We start from the raw sequence: 16,130 nt of genomic DNA on the forward strand, positions 1-16,130 counted from the left end.
CCAGAACTTGAAGTATAATAAAAAAAGAAAATCTAATATAAAATTACACTGCACACCATTTTAATGCCTGCTTCCAAGATGTTTGCATTATAGTTGTATTATTTTAAAAAAATTTTCGGCCGGGCGCGGTGGCTCAAGCCTGTAATCCCAGCACTTTGGGAGGCCGAGACGGGCGGATCACGAGGTCAGGAGATCGAGACCATCTTGGCTAACATGGTGAAACCCCATCTCTACTAAAAAAATACAAAAAACGAGCCGGGCGAGGTGGCGGGCGCCTGTAGTCCCAGCTACTCGGGAGGCTGAGGCAGGAGAATGGCGTAAACCCGGGAGGCGGAGCTTGCAGTGAGCTGAGATCCGGCCACTGCAATCCAGCCCGGGCAACAGAGCGAGACTCCAGCTCAAAAAAAGAAGAAAAAAAAAAAAAAATTCATCTCTAATCATTTTCTTTTCATTTTACAATTTCTCGTATCTCTCCAAATGTGGCTGTCCAGCAGGGATATGTAAAAATCACACTTACTTGATAGTTATTAGACATTTATTAAACATATTGGTATTTGAAAAGTGTACAGTAAGTCTACAGAAGAGAATCTTTAGAAGCAATTGTACATACTGAGTAACAACTGTGTTTTGTTTTAAAGTCTAATGACCTCTATTGACCTATTTAGAAATTAAATATAGAAATCAGTAAAATATTTGAGTGCAGTAACCTTAAAACTCAACCAGAATATTATGAGGGTAAAGTGGTTCATTTTATTGTATAGGTAAATGAAATTTGAGTTTTTGTATGAAACATCGTAATATCAGAAAGAGGAAATTTGTTTATCTATATGCAGAATTCGATTCAGAATTTCTTTGATATTTAGGCTCCTGCATTAAGTTAGACCTCAGTTTGATCATTATAGTGTCTATAAACATATTTATTATGCACATATACATATTTATTTTGTATTATAGATAATTGCTCCTATCAGCCTCATTCCTGGATCCATTATAACCCTGTGATACCTTTAAAGACCCCCAAATTGGGGAATCTCTAGGTATGGTAGTTAATTCAGGAAGGACAAATTTAAACCACATGAGCAGATTTACTCAGAAATTCTTATAACCTTCAACCCTGTGCTTCAATCTTATTCTGAGTGTGACAGCTTAAATCTTTGGCTCTGCAGCCAGGAAATGACCTCAACTTCAGATCTGGTGTTGTGCACTCACCTAACTCATCCTCTTCCCTACAGCCATGCTCCCTATCTGCTCTTGCCACACTACCCATGCAACTTACTTTTGGAGAAGTTTTCCTTGTGGATACATTGCAATACATGCGTATTTTATTACTCATCCTATGCCCATAGCAATCCAGTACATATCTTCTACCTGCTACATCCATGCTTTGCTAGTTACACTTATGTTCTGACTCTTGCCTATGGTTTTCTCAGTTCACCTGTTTTTACTTATTGTTTATATATACATATGTTTATATATACACATATATAGTGTGTGTGTATATAAAAACATACATATTCATGTGTCTGTGGAGGATTTAGGCATTTGAATTAAATGTCATTCTTTTGTTTGTTTTAGAAGTCCCTACTGTAAAGTTGCATCTTTCTAATACTATTTGAATGCTAGAAATATTTTTAAATTTTTATTTTACTTTAAGTTCTGGGATGCATGTGCAGAATGTGCAGGTTTGTTACATAGGTATATGTGTGCCATGGTGGTTTGCTGTGCCTATCAACCTGTCATGTAGGTTTTAAGCCCCACATGCATTAGCTGTTTGTCCTGATGGTCCTGATGCTCCTGCTGCTCTCCCCTCCCCTCATTCCCTGACAAGTCCCAGTGTGTGTTGTTTCTTTTCCTGTGTCCATGTGTCCTCATTTTTCAGCTCCCACTTATGAGTGAGAACATGTGGTGTTTGGTTTTCTATTCCTGTGTTAGTTTGTTGAGGATGATGACTTTCAGTTTCACCCATGTCCTGGCAAAGAACATGAACTCATTCTTTTTTCATGACTACATAATACTTCATGGTGTATATGTGTCACATTTCCTTTACCCAGTCTATTATTTATGGGCATTTGGGTTGGTGCCACATCTCTGCTAATGTATATAGTGCTGCAATAAACATACACGTGCATGTATCTTTATAGTAGAATGATTTGTATTCCTTTGGGTATATACCCAGTAATGGATGGCTGGGTCAAATGGTATTTCTGTTTCTAGATCCTTGAGGAATCACCACACTATCTTCCCCAAGGGTCGAGCTAATTTACATTCCCACCAACAGTGTAAAAGTGTTCCTATTTCTCCACAGCTTCACCAGCATCTGTTTTTTCTTGACTATTTAGTAACCGCCATTCTGACTGGCATGAGATGGTATCTCATTGTAGTTTTGATTTGCATTTCTCTAATGATCAGTGATGGGTTGAGCTTTTTTTATATATGTTTGTTGGTCACACAAATGTCTTTTTTTGAGAAGTGTCTGCTCATATCTTTTGCCCACTTTTTGATGGTGATATTTTTCAGAGTTCTTTTTTAATTCAATTTAGCAAGAACAACACTTCTAAAAACCCTGTAATTGTGCTGTACTGATAAAAATGTTTTCCTTCAGAAAAAGATTTCTGCTAGTGATCAATTGTATTTACCCTTCATGGTTCTAGGGCTCTCACTAGATGTGTCCTCTTCTAACTCATTTCTCCAAATGCACCATTAATTGCACCTATTGGCAGAGGCATGCTGTCCTCAGGGCAAGCCTAATGAAGAGCTGTCCACAAGATTTACATGCTCCAAAATAGGTTTTTTAGATGCTTCCTGGTTTTAGTACCATGCTCATTCTCATAGTTTCTTTCATGCCTATGATGGGGAAATAAGTCTCTCTGGAACCACACCGGCTCCACTGGGTCATGGGTCTTTTGGTTTCATAGTTGCTCCCTCATTCTAAATTAATTTCAGTCAAAATAAACTCTAATTTAACAATATCCATTAGAAAAAAAAATGAATCTGGAATTTAAACTTGCTGATACAATTAATGCAATTGATAATCTACTATTTGAAAAAGCCTTTAAAATATACCAAAATGAGCATAAAAAATAATGAGTTTCTCATTTGTGGAAAATGAAGTCAGAGGTTCCACATGAACTCTCTAGCTGAGCACATCTTGGAATTAACGTATGAATACCGCATCCTGCAAATGAGACTAAAATGTAAATAAGAATAACGTATTTATTTTGAAAAAAGTATGCAAACAGCCATAACAAATAGATCATTTCACTTGCAGACCTCTTTTCCACTCAAGCAAATGGCTTTTGATTTAGAAAACTGACTTTCTTTTTTATACTACTGAGAAGCATTAGCTGATGTAATTTTTGATTATGTCTACCTAGGAATATCGAATGGCCTATAATCACAGAATTCATTGTTCTTTGTTTACTTAACTCAGATATGCTTCTTAAATATTCTTATATCAGTGGATATGTCTTCTACTGTGGATATTTTTGCACAGATTGATTGGTTCCATTTTTCAACTGAACAGATTTATCTGGTATTTTATTAATTAAATTCGTGGCTGAGTTTAGGTGGCACATACTTGTGATCTCAGCACTTTGAGACATCCTGAGGTGGGAGGATCACTTAGGGCCAGGAGATTGAGACCAGTCTGGACAACAGAATAAGGTCTTTTCTCAAAATTAATAGTCTTGGATGTGATTCTTTTGCTTGGAAAGGCATTTCAACAAGATGCTTCCCCTAAGTCAATATAAGATCTTCCACTGTCTTTAGTTGCTGTCATGTTCTCTCTGATGCACAATGTTTTCTTTGAAACCAACTTGTCCCTAAAGTTCTGGAAATAATATCTTTATAAAAAGATGCTTCAAGACTTTTACAATGCTTATTTTGGTATAAATCCTCCATTATTCTTCATCTCTACAATATTGCATTTCAAATCAAAATCCTAATTGTATAAAAAAGAAAATTTTTACTTTCTTTCTTATTGCATTTTGTTTCACCAAAAATAATAATACTTTCAATTAATACTTATCATTATTTTATATCTCTTACAAGTAACAGGGAATTTAGAATTTCCAAATCTTTTTTTTTTTTTTTTTTTTTTTTTTTTCACTTTAAAGAGAGGGATGAAGGGTGGTGGAAAGGACATAGGCTTGGAAAGGGAGTCTTTAAAGTCTATAGTTATGACCAAGAGGGTATAAATATGCATAGCTTTGGAAGGAAGACTATTTTATATGTATATTAAAGCTTATACTAATTACATCAAGATTCAAGCAGAATTAATCAATAATGCCAATTCTGATCACACCAGGCAATTTGAATTCTCATTCATTTAATAAAAATTTACCAAGCACCTTTTAGGAAGTGTTCTAGGCACATGCAGTATATCAATGAACACCACCAAATAAATAAATCCTTGCCCTTGTGAAGATTGTGTTCTTATAGGTGAAGACAAACAATAAACAGAGAACATAATAAGCAAGTAAATTATATAGTATCTTAGAAGTTGATGAGTACTATGGGGGAAAAATAAATTATATGCAGTAAGAGGAATCAGAAGTACTATGATCAGGGTCAGTGTATTAGTCAACTCAGGCTGCTATAACAAAATTCCATGGACTGAGTGTATTAAACAACAAAAATTTACTTTATTACAGTTCTAGAGGTTGGGAGTTCCAACATCAAGTTGCTTTCTCACTGTGTTCTCACATGGATGACACACACACACACAAAGTGAGAGAGAGCTCTCATGTCTCATCCTATAAGGACACTAAGATCACAGCCCCACTCTTACCACACCATTTAACCTTAATTATTTCCTTAGAAGCTCTATCACCAAACAACAGCCACATTAGGGGTTAGGACTTTAATATATGAATTTTGAGAGGACACATTTAGTCCATTGCAGGAAGCTTGCAATTTGAAATAGAGTGGTCGGGGTATGCCTTACTGAGAAGGTATATTTTTGTACATTTTATAGGAGGTATGAACTTAGCTATCCCAATATCTAGGGGAAGGCAGCCCAGGTATAAGGAGCAACTAGAGCAAAAGTATTAGGAGCATGATACGCAAGAGCATTAGAAGATCAGTGAGGCAGGAGCAGAATGAGTTTTAGGGAGAAAGGTAGATGAATTTTGAGAGATATTGTGGTGGAGAGATGATGATGCTTCAATGTGACAGAAGCTTGGTGATACAGGTCACTGATGCTTTTATGACAGAGGTCATAAAAATGGTCAGAATTTGAAACTACTTGGAAGCTAAAACCCACAGCATTTGTGACAAACTGGATGTAAACAGTATGAGAGAAAAAGAATTCAAGGAAAACTATAAGATTTTTGACCTAACCAACTTAAGGATGGAGTTATCATTAGGTGACAAGGAGAAGCCTGAGAAACCTTCATAATTGGAACAGATTGGGTAGCAGTGAGATAAAGAATTCAATTTAAGACATATTAAGTTTGATGTATCTGTTAGACATCCAAATGAGATTTCAGGTAGGCATCTGGGTATACAAGTATGGTGTTTAAGTGAGAGGTTTAGCATAAAGTTACAAATCAGAAAATTATTGTCATATAATATTTTAAAATATGAGACTTTATGTCACCTCCAAGAAAGTAAGTATAAAATAAAGAAGAAACAGTATGAAAATAATGCCCTGGAGCACTGTAACAGTAAGAGTTGTGGAGAAGACAGCCATCCAAAGGAGGCAGAATAAAAGCAATCATTGAGGTAAAAGGAAAACCAAAATAATGTCATTCCATGGAAAACAAAGGAATAAAGCCTATCGAAGAAAAAGGCCTAATGAGCTGTGTCAGATGCTACCAAGATGTCAAGTAAAATGAAGACTGAGAATTGATCATTAGTTCTAGCTATATGGAGGTCATCGGTAACCTTGACAATAGCAGTTTTGATGTGATGGTAGGCCATCAGCATCAAAGTCTGACAAGAATGAGTTCCAGAGACAATAGGAGAAAAATTAATATAGACAACTCTTCCAAGAAATTTTTCTGCCAAGATAAGTGGAGATATCAACATAGTTTGAAGTCACAGATGCCATAATTTTCTAATGGATTGGAGTGGGAAAGGGGAGAAAGAAAGGAGTCCAGGATGGCCTGAAGATTTGGCATACAACATCTGTAAGAAAGCAATTGTCATTCCCTGGATAAGAATACTGCAGAAATCTATTCAAATAGTAATGTCTATTAATAATATGCCATTGAACATATGAGTCTGAAATCTATGGAAGAGGTTCATTAAAAATATTAGAGTTATCAGCATAGAGGGTATCTAAAACCATGAGGCTGGATAAATCACCACGGAGTAAGAAAATGGAAAAACGTAGAGCCAAGTTGCATCAGGAAGACAAAAAGAAATCAGCAATGGAGACTGAGAAGGCATAATCAGGTGGGAGAGAACCAGAAGTTAAGTTTTGAAAAGTATTTCAAAGGATGATCAACTGTGTCAAAGGATGATGATAGTTCAAGTAAGATAAGTAACAGAGATCTGGCCTTAAGGTTTCAGTAACAGAGACCATTCATTGGTAATCTTGACAGAAACCAGTATGATGGAAAACTGGAGGTAAGAGTCTGACTGGGATGGGTTCAAAAGAGAATGGAAGAAAAATAATTGCAGACAGTAAGTAATAGCACAAACAACTCTCAAAAGAATCAGAGAAACTGAGTGAAGGCTGGAAGGAGAGGAAATATTAAGAGACCTTAGTTTTGTTTTTCAGAGAAAAACATCCGCATGCTTGTATGCTGATGGGAAACATCCATTAGAGATGTGGGAGAGAGAGGACAAAAGGGCTAGTTCTTTTTCTACATGATATCTTAAGAGGTCCACCCCTTAATAAGGATAACATTTCTTAGTTTCTATTGGAGTAAAAAGTTGTAGATATGCCCAGAGAGGAGATTAAGTATATAGGGGATTTTGCTAATGACAGATCATAAATTCCAAGGGTCACAGTGGAAGAACTTCAAGAATGAGGAAGAGATATGAGCTGGGCAGAAAAGAAAATTGGCAGAATTTTCTGGAGATTAGAATAAAAGGGATGAGCACGGTCCAGATGTCTGGAGTTACTTGAGATGACTTACATAAGTATAAGTAAATTAAACAGTGGTGTTAAGTCCTGGCGCTCCCAACGCAAATATTGGTGATACAGTGTAGGCTCTGGGCTACAGAAGGCTGAGCATTATCTGGAAATCTCTTCTTCTCTTTTGTATGTTTGTCAAGCATAGCTTGACATTTCATCAAGCTGTGGTCTGATAGTGGCCTTTCCCTCACCCACCTCTTAGACTCCAAGCGTACTGCTCAGTTGCCAGTGCAGCAAGAGGGGACAGACTTTTTTTTTGTTTTTCCACGTCTTCCTGTCACTGCTTTAAGAAAACACATCAGCTCTGCAGTGCTGTGAGATTTGTCGGGCAGCTCACGCTGCCTATGCTCTGAGCATTCACCTTTCACAGAGCTACTTGTTTGGTAACATTCTTTTGGTACCTTTCAGAAGAGATTTTCATGGAAAATTCAAGGCGATTTCATTCCAGCTTGCTGTGGTAAAACAGAATTGAGTCCTCAAATCAAGATCCCAAACTCCCATCCTGGCTCTACTGCCATGCCTACAAAGAAATCCAAGACTGACATAAATCCAGAGGATCTTTGCATGCTGCAAGGGAGATTCTCCACATACTGCCTTTTCACTTCTGTAACAAATGTTTAGAAACACTTCCTAGACAGCAGAGATGAGTGAACAAGAAAAGCAGTCAAAAATGAAGCACGTATGCCATGTATAAATACTTCACCAATGGTAACTATACTGACAAACAATGTTATGCCCTGACAAAAATTTAAATGTAGTACAAAAGTCACTCTACGAAGAATTCAGTGTTTCTACTCAGATATCACAAACTGTGTTTTTAAATTAAAGAGATATATTGTTAATTTGCTGCTTGGAATTACCAAGTGACTAAACATGTTTGCCAGAAGTGGAAGAGCAAACTGCTCAAGAAATTTCCTAGAAATTGAAAGAAAACTGTTTATAGTTCTAATTGGCCCCTTATCTGGGGCTGAGGGATTGATGAAATAATTATTAGTGTACATAACGGCAAGTTTTGTGTAAAGATAAAATGAAAGAGCTTTAATTAACTCCAACAAACTTTGACATATGCAAGTGCTTACTCCCTGAAGATTGATTTTCATTTTACTAATGACACTGGAGGTGACACCATGACCACGTGTTGTGAGGAAATATGCTTTAGCCTGCTGATTCTGTCAGTAGCATTAATATTCTTGATTGCCATTTGTAGCATTTTTCCAGTCCTCCTAATGACATAAAATTTCTTTCCCTTCTATAGTCCCAGAAATCATAACAGGGGACATGGAGTCAGCCATGGCTGTGGACCTAAACCCCTGGGTGGAATATGAATTTCGAGTGGTGGCCACCAACCCTATTGGGACAGGAGATCCAAGCACCCCATCTCGAATGATCCGCACAAATGAAGCAGGTAAACATTTGGATTAGTCAGATTGGATTTGATATGCTTCTAATCGTCTTGAAAGTGAGGTGAATTCGCCATGATTGCTCCATTGCTTGCCTTAGCATAATTTGTCCTGATTCATTTACCTAAACATCATAAAATTATTTTCTTTAAAATAATTATTTCATTTTATTTGTTCTCAGAACATTTTCTCCTTGTTTCCACAAATACAACCATCTAAACGCTTAAATTTTCTCCCAATCCTTGCACTGATCTTCAGGTTATCATGAAACTGAAGCAGTTCATTTATTCTTCTAATAATATACTCATTCAATATAGCATACCCTTAAGATTCAGAATAAATCTGCTCCCCTTATTTTTCTCCAGTGATACTTTACTTGAATTACAGTGCACTTCCTTAGAACTCTTTTATGTTACCCTTCACCACTAAACCCATGTAAATTACACTTTGCAAAAAGTAAACATAGTCCTTCCTTGACCTACTGCCTTCTTGAAGTTTATATGTAAAATAAACACCAATCTACTCGACTTTGAAAACATTACATTATTCTCATCTTTTAGAAAAAGCACATCTGATAAAATGTTTCTAATGACTGAGGAATTAACAGCTCTATTTGAATTTTAAGATATCTTGCCTATCACATGGAAGGAGCAAAAAAATAAAGAAATAAGGAATACAGAAATTTTCTGAGTAGATTTTTTTATGATGTTGGATAAAGTCTTATTGAGGTCTATCTTTTATGTCTCCCTAATATTGTATATTTAGAAAGTGTCTGGTTACACATTTACTTAGGGGAACACAAACATTAATAGTGTTGATAAGAACAATATGAAAACAATAGAAAGAGGAGGATCAGGGATAGGTACAGGGAGGAAAAAACAACAAATGTTAATGTTTTATGCCCAATGATAATACATGAGTCTCAAATAAAAGTGCACTGAAAATGAAGATTTGTCACACATGTTCAGTGCCCTACACTGAAACCTAGAACAGTGTTTGGTACTGGTACTCAACATGTCATATTTGTAAAGGGAACAATTTTTTCCTTTATAGCCCCCTACGCACTCCAGTACGCAGGTCAGATAGGCATGTACATACAAGACGAAGAATTAACTGTGTCCATTGTGTGTTATAGTTATAGAACTGAATCAAAAATATGACTTTTGACCTCTAACAAATTGAACAAAGCTTATAATCATTAAAATAAACTATCAAAACAGTTGGCTTTTTCTCTAAAACATATTATGGCTCTCTAGGAAGGAAGGAGAATCGAGGAAGGGAGGGAGGGAAAAGAAAGAAAACAAATCCCAAGATGGCCCACTAGACTCAGATAAATGGAACAGCTCCTACTGAGGGACCCAGAGGACCGGAGTGCTCCTAACAGATCTTCACAGGGAAGGCACTGAGAGTGGACAGAGGGAAGACAGAGAGACTGGGCTGATTGGGGGAGAAAGTTGGGAACCCTATGTGGGGCTACAGCACACTCGGACTTATTTCTAGCCCCCAACAGCTCTGGGGGAATTGGTGAGTTGAACTGGCAAGAAGCAACCCACTCTTGCCACAGACCTCTGGAACCCCAGCAGAAGGAGACCCCCTAGACCACCACGGACTCTGGCAGGGAGAGCTGCATAGAGAAGTGGTAGGAGCTGCAAGCCAGCTGATATGGAGCACAGAGGGTTTGGTGCAAAAGCATCTGTAGTGGAGCATGGTCAGGGACGACCATCCCCCTAGGTCTGATTTGCTCCATAGGAGACTTTAGTCCTAGGGAAACTTTCTCTCTGTCCTGAACTCTGTAAGGCAATTTTGCCCATCAGATGGGGCCAGTCCGACCTGAGCAACACCTTAGTCTGCTGGCCTCTCCGAGGGCCTCAGTATGGCCACACCTGCATGTACAGAACCCTCGGGAGCCTTGGGAGGCCTCATCATAGCTTCTGCTCTGGCGGACCCTGACTGCAAGGCAGAGAGCTCAAGCGGGGTGGCTCCTATGGCCACTCACCAGCCTGCACAGTCTTTCCTCACCCTGCAGCCGCAGCGTCCCCCATATTCCTCCGTGGGGCAACTCCCACATGAGTTTGCTGGGCGTGTCTGCTTAGGAGTAGGGGTGGGGATTTGGGTTTGCTTTCCTTGCCCTGATAGCACCTGGTAGTGCAGTCTGCTACCCCTTCCCCTGCCAACCACCATTGCAGACAGAGTTTTGGTGGGTACAGAGTCAGCAAGCCCCACCCCAACAAGTACCCCACACTTACGTTCAGAATGTACAGAGAACAGCAGATCCTCCCCCACCCTGAGTGACCCCTCCGGCTTGCAGAGCAGAGAAGACACGCAGACCTGCGCATGCCAGTGCCCCGCCCCCAGCCAACACCACCTCCAGTGCAAGGAGGTACACGGTTGTCATCAGGCACACCCCCCACCACCACCACCCTCACCCCAGGCCCAAGCCCCACTACATTGCCTCCGCCACTGTGGTAAAAGTCCCCAGGGAGACAGGCACCCAGGAACCCACTAGCACTCATAGATAGAAAGATTCAGTATCGTTAAAATGAACATACTACCCAAAGCAATTTATAGAGTTCATGGTATTTCTATTAAACTACCACTGACATTCTTCACTGAACTACCAAAACTATTTTAAAGTTCATATGAACCAAAAAAGAGTTCAAATAGCGAAGGCAATTCTAAGCAAAAAAAAAGAAAGCCGGAGGCAACATATTACCCAACTTCAAACTATACTACAGGGCTACAGTAACCAAAACAGCATGGTACTGGTACTAAAACAGACATAGATGCAGATGAGTGGAACAGACTAGAGAGTGCAGAAATACGGACTAACTCCTACAACCATGTGATCTTCGACAAACCTGACAAAAACAAGCACTGGGGAAAGGATTCCCTATTCAATAAATCATGCTGAGATAACTGGCTAGCCATATGCAGAAGATTGAAACTGGACCACTTCCTTTCACCATATACAAAAATTAACTCAAGATGGATTAAAGACTTAAATGTAAGATACAAAACTATCAAAACCCAAGAAAAAAACCTAGGTAATACCATTCTGGTCATAGGAACAGGCAAAGATTGCATGATGAAGATGACAAAAGCAATTACAACAAAAACAAAAATTGACAAATGGGATCTAATTAAATTTAAGAGCTTCTGCACAGCAAAAGAAACGGTCAACAGAGTAAACAGATAACCCACAGAATATGAGAAAATTTTGGCAAACTCTGTATCTGATAAAGGTCTAATATCCAGCATCTACAAGGAACTTAAATAAATTTACAAGAAAAAACAAACAGCCCCATTAGAAAGTGCACAAAGGACATGAGTAGACACTTTTCAAAAGAAGACATACATGTGGCCAACAATCATATGAGAAAAAGCTCAACATCACTGATCATCAGAGAAATGCAAAATGCAATGATATTAAAACCACAAATAAGATACCATCTCACGCCAGTCACAGTGGCTATTACTAAAAAGTCAAAATATAACATGCTGGCAAGGTTGCAGAGAAAAAGGAACACTTATACTCTGTTGGTGGGAGTATAAATTAGGTCAACCATTGTGGAAGAAAATGTGACAACTCCTCAAAGACCTAAAAACAGAAATAACATTTGACCCGATACTCCCATTACTGGGTATATGCTCAAAGGCTTAAATACCTGAGTGATGAAATACCTGTACAGCAAACCCCCATGTCATAAGTTTACCTGTGTAACCTGTTCACCTGCACATGTACCCCTGAACTTAAAAGTTTAATTTTAAAAACAATTCCACATGATGAAATTATCACATTAAAATTAAATAACAATACAAAAGATGTTCAGTTTTTTCCATATAAAAATTAAACAACCAAAAAATGGTAAAATGGCTTAAATATGTTGGAAAAGATTCATCCACAGAAAATCCAACTTCTCCACTTTTGTGATTTGCCTGTTATAAGTCGTTTATTCTGCTACCTTTTCAATAGCATGAATTCTAAATTAAACATTAATTGCCTGGTTGGATTTTCATGCATCCATAAAACCAGCCATGCTTTCATTGTGTACAGGTGTTCATTAATTAAGAGCATAACAGGTTAGTTGTTCTTCATTTTAGGTACTCACTGTGCAGATACTGAAATGACTGCCAATAGTAGTACTTACGCTCACATATTTTCTAAAAAGCGCTGCCTTACTTTGCATAATGTTAATTGTGTTTAAACAAAGACAAAGATTGCTGCCTAATTCAGAGGCTCTCTATAAATATTCATTTCAAAAATAAATAATCCATTTGGGATGAATAATCCTTTTCAACTTTTTATGGTATAAATCTCCTTGTGCTATAAAAAGCATTTTAGCAAAATCACTTTTACATTTCAAGCTAAAGTGTATTCAGATTATACATTTTAAAAGAATGTCTATTTCTGCAGCTACCTCAATCATGTATTGCCTGTCTCTGTTTTATCATGAGTTCTATATACATGACATACTTTAGTCCATTAAAATCTTACGGAAGAGAAGTAGTATGAAAAATGCACGAAGTACTCTCCTTTGAAAGTGAGTTGAAGATTTATATTGCGTAATTTATGCTTCTTGTACTGTGGTACCACATACATAGGGCTAGAGCTACTAACGGTGTTGAACCAAGTGTTGAATTATATGCCTGTTTTGTCAGGCGGCACAGATTTAAAGAGACACCAATATCTTGAGACATCCTCTCAAATGATGCACTCTGCCTCTATTAAGTACACGTCTAGTATTTTAAAAGATAATGCTGCTCTAAAGGGCCAACTAAGCTTTGAAAATAGAGCTGCTTGGGAGAGAAAAGGCCTCACATTAGGGATGTTGAATTGTAAGTGATATGCCTCTTTAAGGTTCACTTATTTAATAGAATATTCTAAATTCCAAAGCAGTGTAGCAAATCATTTCTCCCATAGAATTGCTTCTTTTCTGCATACCAAAAACCAGAATTTTTCTTTACAATTTTTATGAAGAGTATATTTTGAATTGTCCAGTCATTGAGAAACACTCGATCAGGCATGGTGGCTCATGCCTGTAATCTTAGCACTTTGGGATGCTGAAGCATAGGGATGATCTGAGTCCAAGAATTTGAGACCAGCCCAGCCAACACGGCAAAAACCGTCTCTGCTAAAAATACAAAACTCAGCCAGGCATGGTAGCACAGGCCTGTAATTTTAGCTATTTAGATGACTGAGGCATGAGAACCTGGGAGGCAGAGGTTGCACTGAGCAGACATTGCACCACTGCACTCCAGCCTGGGTGACAGAGTGAGACTCTCTCTCAAAAAATAAATAAATAAATAAATAAATAAATAAATAGGAAATAAACACTCTTCACAGTCAGCAAAGATGAGATAATTGGTTCAGTCCAATTTCTTAGTATTAGGATGCCAAAATAATAATACAAATATATATTTTTACTTTTATGCACACATTTAATTTTTAATTTATGTGGGTACACAGTAGGTATATATATTTTGGGGTTACATGAGATATTTTGATACAGGCATACAATGCTTAGTAATTATATCAGGATAAATAGGGTATTCATCCCCTCAAGCATCTATGCCCTGTGTTTCACACAATTCAATAATACGCTTTTAGTCAGTTTAAAATGTACAATTAAATTATTTTTTACTACAGTCACCCTGTTATGCTAGCACATACTAGGTCTTATTTATTCTTTCCAACTATTTTTTTATATCCATTAACCATCTTCCCTTCCCCCCAACCCCCAACTACCAACTACACTTCCCAGCCTCTGGTAACTATCCTTCTACTCTCTATTTACATGAGTTTGATTGTTTTATTTTTTAGATCATACCAATGAGTGAGAACATGTGATGTTTGTCTTTCTGTGCCTGGCTTATTTCACTTAACATGATGACCTCCAGATCCATCCATGTTGTTGCAAATGACAGAATTTCATTCTTTTGTAGAGCTCAATAATACTACATGTGTACAAGTACCACATTTTCGTTATCCATTCATCTGCTGATGGACATTTGCTTCCAGATCTTGACTATGGTGAATATTACTGTAATAAACATGGGAGTGCAGATATCACTTCAATAAACTAACTTCCTTTCTTTGGGGTATATACCTAGGAGTGGGATTGCTAGACTGTATGGTAGCTCTATTTTTAGTTTTTTTAAGGAACCTCCAAACTGTTCTCCATAGTGTTGTACTAATTTATGTCCCCACCAACAGTGTATGAGGGATCCCTTTTCTCTAGATCCTCACTAGCATTCATTATTGCCTGTCTTTTGGGTATAAGCTAAGTAAACTGGGGTGAGATGATATCTTATTGAAGTTTTGATTTGCATTCCCCTGATGATCAATGATGTTGAGCACATTTTCGTATGCCTATTTGCCATTGATATGTCTTCTTTTGAGAAATATCTATTCAAATATTTTGCCCATTTTTTAAATTGGATTTTTAGATTTTTTCCTATATAGCTGTTTGACCTCTTTATGTATTCTATTTATTAATCCTTTGGTGGATTGGTTGCAAATATTTTCTCCCATTCTGTAGGTTGTCTCTTCCCTTTGTTTACTGTTTTCTTTGCTGTGCAGAAGCTTTTAAAATTATCCCATTTGGATATTAGCCCTTTGTCAGATGAGTAGATTGCAAAAATTTTCTCCCATTCTGTAGGTTGCCTGTTCACTCTGATGGTAGTTTCCTTTGCTGTGCAGAAGCTCTTTAGTTTAATTAGATCCCATTTGTCAATTTTGGCTTTTGCTGCCGTTGCTTTTGGTGTTTTAGACATGAAGTCCTTGCCCATGCCTATGTCCTGAATGGCACTACCTAGGTTTTCTTCTAGGGTTTTTATGGTATTAGGTCTAACATTTAAGTTTCTAATCCATCTTGAATTAATCTTCGTATAAGGAGTAAGGAAAGGATCCAGTTTCAGCTGTCTACTTATGGCTAGTCAATTTTCCCAGCACCATTTATTAAATAGGGAATCCTTTCCCCATTTCTTGTTTCTCTCAGGTTTGTCAAAGATCAGATGGCTGTAGATGTGTGGTATTATTTCTGAGGACTCTGTTCTGTTCCATTGGTCTATATCTCTGTTATGGTACCAGTACCATGCTGTTTTGGTTACTGTAGCCTTGTAGTATAGTTTGAAGTCAGGTAGCGTGACGCCTCCAGCATTATCCTTTTGACTTAGGATTGTCTTGGCAATGCGGGCTCTTTTTTGGTTCCATATGAACTTTAAAGCCGTTTTTTCCAATTCTGTGAAGAAACTCATTGGTAGCTTGATGGGGATGGCATTGAATCTATATTTTCACGATATTGATTCTTCCTATCCATGAGCATGGTATGTTCTTCCATTTGTTTGTGTCCTCTTTGATTTCACTGAGCAGTGGTTTGTAGTTCTCCTTGAAGAGGTCCTTGACATCCCTTGTAAGTTGGATTCCTAGGTATCTTATTCTCTTTGAAGCAATTGTGAATGGAAGTTCATTCCTGATTTGGCTCTCTGTTTGTCTGTTACTGGTGTATAAGAATGCTTGTGATTTTTGCACATTAATTTTGTATCCTGAGACTTTGCTGAAGTTGCTTATCAGCTTAAGGAGAATCTACAAAGAACTCAAACAAATATACAAGAAAAAAACAAACAACCCCATCAAAAAGTGG

General features: G+C 37.7%; 1 protein-coding gene across 2 annotated transcripts in view; it reads left to right on the forward strand.

Moving 5' to 3' along the window:
• Positions 1-16,130, forward strand: part of CNTN5 (contactin 5) — an 834,919-nt gene that overhangs the window by 740,955 nt on the left and 77,834 nt on the right. For both annotated transcript variants that reach the window (XM_030918933.1, XM_010357543.1), the window contains one exon: positions 8,343-8,492. In XM_030918933.1, the coding sequence (XP_030774793.1) occupies positions 8,343-8,492 (150 nt within the window). The remainder of the gene's footprint in view (positions 1-8,342; positions 8,493-16,130) is intronic.

The sequence above is a fragment of the Rhinopithecus roxellana genome, chromosome 15 (assembly GCF_007565055.1).
Source record: "Rhinopithecus roxellana isolate Shanxi Qingling chromosome 15, ASM756505v1, whole genome shotgun sequence".
In the NCBI taxonomy this organism is placed as follows: Eukaryota; Metazoa; Chordata; class Mammalia; order Primates; family Cercopithecidae; genus Rhinopithecus; species Rhinopithecus roxellana.